The following is a 9,813-nucleotide window of genomic DNA, read 5'->3' on the forward strand; positions in this document are numbered from 1 at the left end:
TTTAATCATCTTGTATGTTAACTTTTCGATATTCAGGAGTTCATATATAAAATTTGTCAAAATGCAAAACCATGCTGTGAGTCCTTTCCCGCCAAGTTTGCATTTCTGTAATTTGAAAACGCGGGGTGCATGCCGGGAGGAAGAGAGCAACCTCCCGGTGAAGTTTTTCTGTCAAGCTCGTAGTGAGATCAACGGAAACGGCCACTCCTTTCCGTTAATGCCGTCATTGAACACAGAGATTCATCAGAGCTCATCACCCGCAACCGATTGACCATGGCTGATGGAGAAGCGGGGCCAGTATGCGGCTGCATCCAGGGCCACCGGCCATCTCTCCAGCTTCCGACAGAGGCCGGTGGCCGCATCTGCCTCATGTGTTTCATCAAGCTTCTGGCCGATTCGTCAGCGTTCCTGACGTACAAGCTCTACGCAGTGTCGGAACTACAGCAGGCGCTCCACGATCCCCTCTTCTCTGCAGCGTTCCTACATCACCACCGCCATTTCGTCGTGGCCCCACTGTCGGAAGCCCTCGCCGCCTGCCGGGACGACAGCAGCAGCGATTTGGCCAAGGCCCTCCTGGACCTCACCCTCGATCTCTGCAGGCTCAACGCGGCAGCGGCTCTGGATCCGGTACCCGTCCTGCATGATTTCATCCTCCACATCGTCTTGCAGCTCGGATCGTCTTCTGGTTTAACCTGCACCACGGGGCAAAGCTACACTGTAATCCCTCTGAACATCACTGAGCTTATCCTCAACCCTCATAATAAGCATGTCCAAGTAACCTGTATGTCTGAGATGCACCTAACTTAAGAAGCTTGTTCAACCTTTAATCATATGAAATTAAGGATAGGTCCTCCCTCTCCATCAAATCTGCAGATTTGGCTAGTCAAAAGCATAGCTGCATCACAGGAAGAGCTTCTTAATGTTCTAATTAAAAGAAAACCACAGCATTTTGAAGCACAAAAACTCCCGTCTGCATCAAATCAGCAGATTCAGCAGTTCCTTTGAAAGCTTATGCATCGAGCCAAGAAAATCCTCCACGGATGAACTTGTTCAGGAATTTTGCTCTATGAAAACCGCACATGTCTACATTGAACCCTGCGTGCTAAGAAAGTCACAGAATAAAATGTTTGTTGAAGGTCAATCTTCATCTACAAAAGAGATTGTTCAAGGTTTCTCCATCAAGAGTACACAGTTTATCCTACCTCTACATCAATCCCTGCATTTTTTAAGAAGATTAACCCTTAAATCATGGCATAAGCATTTTGAAAGTTCAGTTGCATGTCCATTGCCAACATAAGGAGTTTGTTCAAGGTTCTTGCACTGCAAAATCAGCATTGCATGAAAGCATTTACTCTCCCTCAGAGTCTGCATCACATCAAAGCATCGATCCTCCAACTAGCAGGTCAAACAAGTTGATGTATAGCCAATGTTTCCAATTTAACCGTGGCAGCTGCATGTTTTGGGACTTCTGCTGGACAATTACTGCAAATATAGCAATGTTATGCCAGATGCTATAAGGAATCATCACGGCTTTCTGATCAACCTAATTGCAGGCCTCAAGTTACCAGGGTACTCTGCCTTCCAAACCAAATTATTGGCTGTAAGTGTCTACAGCAATGCCTATTCTTAGGCTACTCAACTGTTGATATATCATCTGTTATGTGGATGGTATGGCAGGGATCAACTGAGAGGAGAGATCTTGTTTCTCCTTTACAAATTATCATCCTTTGAAGATGGTATCAGTGAAGTCCTACCATTTCTTCCAGACATGATTGATTCAGCCCTCAATGCCCTTGTCAAATCAGAGAGTGATGAATTAAGAACAAACTGCATTGGTGTGTAGTCCTTGATTTTTGATGTCTATATGTAAATGGTATTTTGCATTACATCAAAACAAAAGGAAAAACATAAGGCTCTGACTTGATTTCATCTTGTTCCAAATATGATCTATGCTTTCCAGCACTACTGAGTACGCTAGCTCAACAATCAGCTGTAAACATTCGCTTTCAACAGATTTCACTCGATACTGAAGCTGTGCCAGAAGAGGAGAATGGTTTCGCAAGAGCTTTTGCAGATGCAATCAAGGGTTCTTTGATTTCATCAGACTCTCAGGTCCAGGTGGCTGCATTACAGTTACTATGTCACATGTGTCCACCAGGAGTTGCACTTGCTAGTGACCTTCAAATTCTCATTGAAGAAGGCGTAATGGATTACATCTTTGAGATTTTAAGGATCTGCGGTGAGCCAATGCAGCAGATTCCTTGTTTGAGAGCCACTGTCATGTCATGCCTCTTTATGTTTGATTTTAATCCTCTCCTCATCTTTTTAATGGAGATTTTTTTGTTGATAACAGAAAACATGGAAAGCATTGTGGCATGGAGCATCCGTGCACTTAGTATGCTTTCAGGGGCAAGGGATGCATTTACACAACGGTTTGCCATTGGACTGGAAACAGTCAATCGGGTTCTGGACCACTCAGTGGAAACAGCTCTCTGTGCGGTGCAGCCTGACATTCTTCTCCTCATTGGTGTCGGTCTGACTGGTTGTCCAGGGGCAATATCCACTATGCGAGCAGAGCATCTACTCCAAACGCTAACGATCATCCTAAAACAGTATGCTGGTGACAACTTTGGTCTCCTCCATGAGGTGTTTAACTTGACATGCTCAGCATTAGCAGCACTGTTAAAGCTGCCCTGCACCTCAGGCATACAGGATGTGGATATGTTCATAGAGACTGCGATCTCAAGCACATTTATCACTGTATCTGCAGCTGGCCCTGCAGACTTGGAATACCAGAATCTCAAGCACGCAATTCTTTTATTAAGAGAAGCTTTCACTTTCAGCTTAAAGGCCCATGAGCTGGCTGATTCCACTCTGGCAGATGTCCTGATTGAAGTTTGTGAAACTAGTTTGCTTCCCATGCTTATAAAGAATTTTGAGTTTTTGGAAGACGAAGATACCTTTCATGCTGCCTTGGGAGTTTTTCTTCTCATGGTAGACAAACCAGATTTGCTTGGAGCTACTAGGCTTGCCGAAAGTCTTGCCACAGCCTCCTGGTTTAGTCTATCTTATGAGTTGATGGCTCGATTTCCTGCACAGAACATGAAAGAGGTTTTGATGATGCTCCTTGGCAATTTGATATGCAGACTGGAAAGAGATGTTCTGGATGAAGATGTAAAAGCACAATTCATTCAGCTACCTAGTGACCCTAAAGATTTACTTATTTTGTTGGCACTAGGCAGCATACATGACTCTCCGCTTAAGCTCACTCAGTTTGCCATCATAACTATTCTTTACATTAGCCAGCTCTATGGTGACAGGTGAGCTTGTCATCGTGATTCTAATTATTTTCAGTGAGGAATGCAAACAGCAATATCTTTGCACTTATCTCATACACATTGTCCTTCTTTCATGTTGAATCAACGATGTCGACTCCACTTGTTATATTAACTGGGTTATGTGGCAGCAAATCACAAGTGCCTCTTACCTGTGATGTAGGTTTGCAGAGGAAGTTCATATTCTGGCCTGCTTGGAGCAGTATCTTCTAATGAACTCCTCAGCATTATGCCAAGAATCACACTCGTCTTCCATTATCAAACAATTGCTCTATATTTATGTTTTCACGACGGAGGCCATTACTTCATGCAGTGTTCCATGTAGCCTCGAATCAGAAAATCTTCTTGTGTCACTCATCGAGCATTGTCAGTCTGACATACTATCATCAAAAATGCCTAAGAATGTTTTTACATGGCTGCTACAGAAAGAGAACCTGGGGAATTACATGATGGCAGGCATGTTAAAATGGTTCAAAACCTTTGCACAGAGAGAACAAGAAAGATGCCACAATAGTGCGACTTTGACAAGGGTTGCCAATAATGAGGTTGGGGCGTCTGAAGATCTGAGATTTTTCTTGGTTTCCTTAGAGGAAGACAATTCCTGTGGTTTGCTTTTTAATCACTTACTTGATGAAGTTCTTGCAAGGCAAGCTGAGGAGGACATCAAGATAGTTGTTGATTGTTACATTAGATTTGTGAAGCTTTCCGCTTTGGCTGCAAATAAGCTCTGTATGTGTGGGATTGTTTCGAACCTGAGGAGCTGGCTTGCGATTTACAGCTCGAAATTGCCCGGGGTTTTTGGCTTTTTGATTGAGCTTCTGTATCAGCTTCTATGTGCTCTAAGTTGTGATGGAGCTTTAGATGAGGAATCTTGGCATCTTCTCATCAATCAGGTTGTATGGCGCAACAACACATGCCTATTCAACTTTGTCTTGAATCGATTGCCAATTTTCTCATCATTTCATACTCTATAGCCTTGAAAGGAACTGTTAAGCTATGAATTTTGTTCAGAAAATATGAAATGCTTCTCTAATGGATTGTCACTTGCCTGGTTGAAATGTAGTTTGTATTTACTCTGGCGGATAAACTGAATGGCTCTGCTGGTTTGGCTCCTGAGGAAGAGGTGTTGGTCCTCCTGAGCCTTATGAGTTTGATTCTGCACAAATCTGTAGAAAATATGGGCTTTCTTACGCAAGCTTCTAGGGCTATTCTCTCTAACCAGCAACTTCAGAATGCTGTAAGCTTATTTCTGGCTAAGGCTGGGGCTCAAGGCTCCAAGATTTCCAAGTTAGATCCGGAAAGCAGTGATGGTAAATTGTTGGGTTGCACATTGGCTTTTCACCTGCTCTGCTTGAAATGGTGAGTGAGAAAAAGTCATTGTTTCCAAACTTGATGTGGCTGCTGGGAAATATGGGGATGCGTGAGGTTAAGTTGTTGGTTTCCTATTTGGATGCAGCACACCAACACATCAAACGATGAGTCCCAGCTCTCTGTGTACTTTGGTTCTTCACAAAAGCTATGAGCAAGTTGAGCATTTGTGCCGAATGCTCTATTTTGGGCCTCAATTTTTAAAGGTTTTGTCATCTTCTTGTCTGGTAGAGGCATTCTATGGGCTTACACACACTCGCTTAAACCATGCTGATACTGAAACTGCTGATGTACACAAAGGCTCACGAGTCTTACAGTCGATTGTGATGGTGCTGCAAGGGTCCATGTTTGACAGCAGTGTAATTGTGCGGAGGAATTGCTCATTCTGTCTCTATTCCTTGTTAACTAATTCAAATCTCAGTGATCATGAGAAAGAGGTAGTTCAGGGAAGCTCTTGGCATCGTTTTCTCGTTGAGGAGTTTGTATTAGCTCTTTCAACACCAGGTTGGATAAGCGAGCCAGTTCCGGGGACCATTTATGTAGCCATTGGGCTTCTGAAAACGTCTTCCACTCCGAAATGGGCACACACTGTTCTGAGTCCCCTCTGTATCTCAACTATCATTTCCAGCCTTACACCCAAAAGACTAACAGCAGCAACCGTTGTGCTTCTGAAGGAGCTGCAAAGTAGAGGATGCCTGGAAGGCAAGCACATGGAAGCACTTCACAAAATTTTACAGGTAACCGCTTCCCCTAAACCATTTGCATTGGTTGATTTGTTGGTAAAAGCTTCCTCTAAACCCTAACATTGCATCCATTACCTTGTTGCTGGTAAGAGCTTCCCGTAAACTGTAAAGACCTGACATTGCATTTCTTGTAGCCCCTTTTGCATAAGGTTATGGATTGACACTGTATGCTGTAGCAGATGTCACGGAAAACTTTGTACGGAGACAACTGCAACTTCGATGATTCGAGTCTTCACCATGACCAACGGCACAGTGCTTGTTCCTCTAATTGTAGACAGGATTCTGATGCAGAGTGCTTACGGAGCTACAATCACGTTGTTAACCTTGCTGTCAGTTACTACCTGGACCCTTTGACAGGGGCACGACATTGTGCCACTGACCCTCATCGTTCCTCTGCATTGGTGACTCTAATTGATGAGTTCCTACAGGAAACCAACTCAGCCACCAAAGACATGGACAACCGTGATTTTTTGAAGTGATCGAAATTATTTCAGTCCATGGTGGAGGTAGCCCAAGTACCATATTGCACATTCTAGTTTTCAAGTGCTGAATAATAACTCTTAGACTCCATACTATCCCCTAAGAAGTACACTTCTTGCTCTTGGAATTCCACTTGGATCTCGATGCATATATTCTCTTGCTCTTAGATCTACGTATTAGCTCTTCTACGATTGTTGGTGGAGCTCTCCAATCCAAGAGTTGCTTCACCCATTTAGGATATGGTCCTTTCTATGGTGTTGTATGCTTCTCTTCTTCATTATTTGATGAATCTAGGTGTTAGTATTCTCACTGTTGGCTATGTCTGTTGGGCTACTTCCTCATTGAAAGATAATGTGAACGAGGACTTATCCTCCACTTAATGAGGTTATTCCATGAACACCATATCATGGTCAGAAATTATCTTCTTTACTTTCGAGTCATTGTATAGTTGTCAATAATCCTTCAAGTTTATATTATACACCAAGAAGATACACTTCATAGTCCTAGAATTCCACTTGGTTCTAGATGAGTCTAGAAGATATTAAAAATAGTCACATACAACTGAAGATTTCTTACAAGAATTAGCTTCTTGAGTTTTCATGTCTCTTTCACTAGCTTTATTTAACTCTTGTTAAGGATATGCATTGCAAACAATGTTATTTGCCTCTATCTAAAAAGAATTTAGCATTGTGCCGTCTTTCACAATTGTGTGATTCTTGTGCTTTGCAATACCATTTTGTTATACGGAGAATGAGCAACTACCAAATCTCTGATTTCATGTTTTTTTACAAAGTAGGCATTGAATTTACTAGATATGAATTCTCCTCTTTGATTTGTTCATAACTTCTTTAGCCTCTATCTTGTCTCATTCTCTGTCAAACTATGTTATATTTTGAATTTTCTAAAAGCTTTAACCTTATCCCAAAAAAACACCCACATCTTTCTACTAAAGTCAATAACAAATGTAGCAAAAAGTAGGAAGAACCATCCAATGTAGTGGTTGACATTTTACCAAAAAGATCTACATGGACAAGCTCTAGAGGAGCCTTTACATGATTCTTACATTCTTGTTGAAATACATGCCAATGCTACTTTCCCATCATACAAGCACATACATTTGACATCTCAAAAAATATTGCCATAATCCTAGTCCTTTTTCACATCTCTTTTAAGACTACAAAATTCAAGTGTCCAAATCTTTTATGCCATAGCTTACTAGTCCGGACATCGACTTAGGAAGTCTATAACTCACTCGATAACTCATACAAGTTATTACATTAGATTTCTCTTCTTATAACATTTCTACTAGCATGTGTGTGTTGATTGCACCAGCCTTATTGAAGAGAACCTTCAAGTCGCAAGGTTAGCTACTACTACAATCGTAAGCTACCAGTAGCTTGATGTTTGGCACAAAAAGGACATTGGACAACTTCTTAGTAAAACCATTGCTAAAAATAAAAGAAATGGTACCTGTTCCCATGGTTGGGTATTTGGTATCATTCCCAATCACTACTAATATGAACTCTCCCTCCCCTTCCCCCTTGGGCTTGAGGGGGCTACATCAGCTCTTTTAATTGGTTATATATTGTGATGTTTCATTGTCAATGATCCATGAACCATTGAGTGCTGAGAAACGTTTTGCCTTTCCATATATTTCTTCGATTAAACAACTCCAATTTTGTTTTAACACTATTTACTGACTTCTTCAAAGGCTTTAAAGTGTCTTTCTTCTCATCTACTTCCTTTAGTCTACATGATTCAATCACATAACTAGGCATGTTGTCGTAATGTAGAAACACTTTGATTTCTTCCTTTTCTCAGAAGCATTGGGGTTACCTAGAGCCCTTTTCCTCACTACCATATATGGCTTTAATACACATCTCCTCCTCCAGTAGCATTGCGTTGAAATCCTTAAAAGTACGAGGTAGATTACATACCTCAAAAGTAGGAGGTAGATCACGTACATGTGTGTTCAATGACGTCACTAAAATTTTTTCATACTTTATGGATGTGTGCCTTTAGGGTGCCAGCAGCCCTCACAAAAGGGGCACGTTGTGCACATTTGTTGGCTAACCACCTTCCTTCTTCATGATATATCTCTCTCCTTGCTGCCTGGACTGTATCCCCTTAGCCAACTTGTACCACTCTCTCTTCTGCAGAGGGATGAACAAGGGTCTCTCTGCATGGAATCCTTGCAATCTTAACTAGGCCTAGCACTGCTGCACTACAACTTCTATGATTGGTAGTGGGGAGAGAAAATATCGAATAGCACCATGGCTAACACATAGAGGGATGAACAGGGGGGTCTCTCACCATGGAATCCTTGCAATCTTGACTAGGTCTACTAGGTGAATCCACTATCGCATTGTAGCTTCTGTGATTGATAGCAACAAGAAAGATTGAGTAGCACCATGGCTAACACACGTAGAGAAGAAAAATATAAGAAGAAAAGAGTGCAAAGAAGGCTAACAAGAGCAATGAAGATGCATAGTAGGCTTACATGCCAACATAAAAACAACAATACTACACTTATAATAAGAATAGCAGTTGGACTTGCTTGCATGCCTTGGAATCTTATCAACCAAAAATCAAAAATGCCACCCTTACATCATTAATTTTCACTTCTCCCTTTTGCCATTATTTGCATGCCTTGAAAAATTCTCTTGAAAACAGTCCAATCAAAAACCTCCACGTGAATGTGACATTGACTACTGGTGGAGCATCCTCATGTGATGAAAAGGATAGGGTGGCATCAGCCCATGATATGGTTGAAGATGATATCCATTATCGGCTTGGAAAATCTCTTCCTGGTCAAAGTACCAGAGCAACAATGCACACACACAAGATAGAGAAGCTTTAGAGCACACAAACTCACTAGAATAGAATGAACAAATGTGTGCCAGATACAAAAGATAAGTATACCCCCTAAAATGAGTAGATAAGAGGGTGTACATATGCATGGGGGAAAAAAACCTCCTTGTTAGATACCTGTAACGCCGCTACGGGCGCTACCATAGGAGAGGACGACCTCTGGCTCACCACCCAGCCATAGAGGAAGAATGAGGATTGCCCCTAATCCCCCAAGCTATATAGTGTGTGGCCTGCCGTCCACACTAGCCTGGCCGCCCATGACTCCGCATGGGCGTCCTCTCCCACTGACATGGCCATCCGGTCTGCCGCCGCCGCCGTCGGAGGCGTTATAGCCTACGTGACATTACCCCCCCCGTAAGAAGAGTTTTCATCCTCGAAAACAAATTGGGGAAACCTTTTGGAAATTGCACTACGACATTCCCAGGTAGCTACCTCCTCATCCCTATCTGTCCATTTAACAAGTACCTCCTGGTACACTTTATGTCCGGTTTGTCTATCACGATACTGTAGAATCTTTTCAGGTTCATGTGGTATCTTTGGTGGCTCTATCAAGTCCACCAAAATCTTTGGAGAAACTGCGTTCTCTAACCCGTGAACTGATTTCTTCAGTTTACTGACATGGAAGACAGGATGGACTTGAGAACTCTCCGGTAACTCAAGTTTATATGCTACGTCCCCAATCTTCTTAAGGATTTAAAAAGGACCACAATATCTCGGAGAAAGTTTATTACACTTTCTCGTTTTCATGGTTTCTGACTGCGCAGGAACCTTGAGGAATACAAAGTCACCTTCTGCAAAGGTCACCTTTCTACGTCCTTTATCCGCATAAGTCTTAGCGCGATCCTGAGCGCTACGAATTCTCTCACGTGCGGCTCTGAGCATATCATTCATATCTTCAAGGAAATCCTTGACAGATTGAATCTTCTCCTTTTCTAGGCCTACAGCCATCGGAGATCTCGGCTGGAATCCATACATTAACATGAATGGTGTAAATCCAATCGTCGTCGCTGAGTGTT

The 9,813-nt window shown here is 42.3% G+C and overlaps 1 protein-coding gene across 1 annotated transcript; it reads left to right on the forward strand.

Moving 5' to 3' along the window:
* Nucleotides 1–273: 273 nt before the first annotated feature.
* LOC147615312 (protein PUTATIVE RECOMBINATION INITIATION DEFECT 1-like) lies at nucleotides 274–6,099 on the forward strand. Its single transcript, XM_086778984.1, has 8 exons — nucleotides 274–717; nucleotides 1,451–1,569; nucleotides 1,678–1,835; nucleotides 1,961–3,320; nucleotides 3,496–4,228; nucleotides 4,399–4,694; nucleotides 4,792–5,440; nucleotides 5,626–6,099. The coding sequence occupies exons 1-8, from the start codon at nucleotides 274–276 to the stop codon at nucleotides 5,923–5,925; spliced, it is 4,059 nt and encodes a 1,352-aa protein (XP_086635110.1). The 3' UTR covers nucleotides 5,926–6,099.
* The last annotated feature ends 3,714 nt before the right edge of the window (nucleotides 6,100–9,813 follow it).

This window comes from Cibotium barometz, chromosome 40 (genome assembly GCF_041138505.1).
Source record: "Cibotium barometz isolate CiBa-2024 chromosome 40, ASM4113850v1, whole genome shotgun sequence".
NCBI classification, from domain to species: Eukaryota; Viridiplantae; Streptophyta; class Polypodiopsida; order Cyatheales; family Cibotiaceae; genus Cibotium; species Cibotium barometz.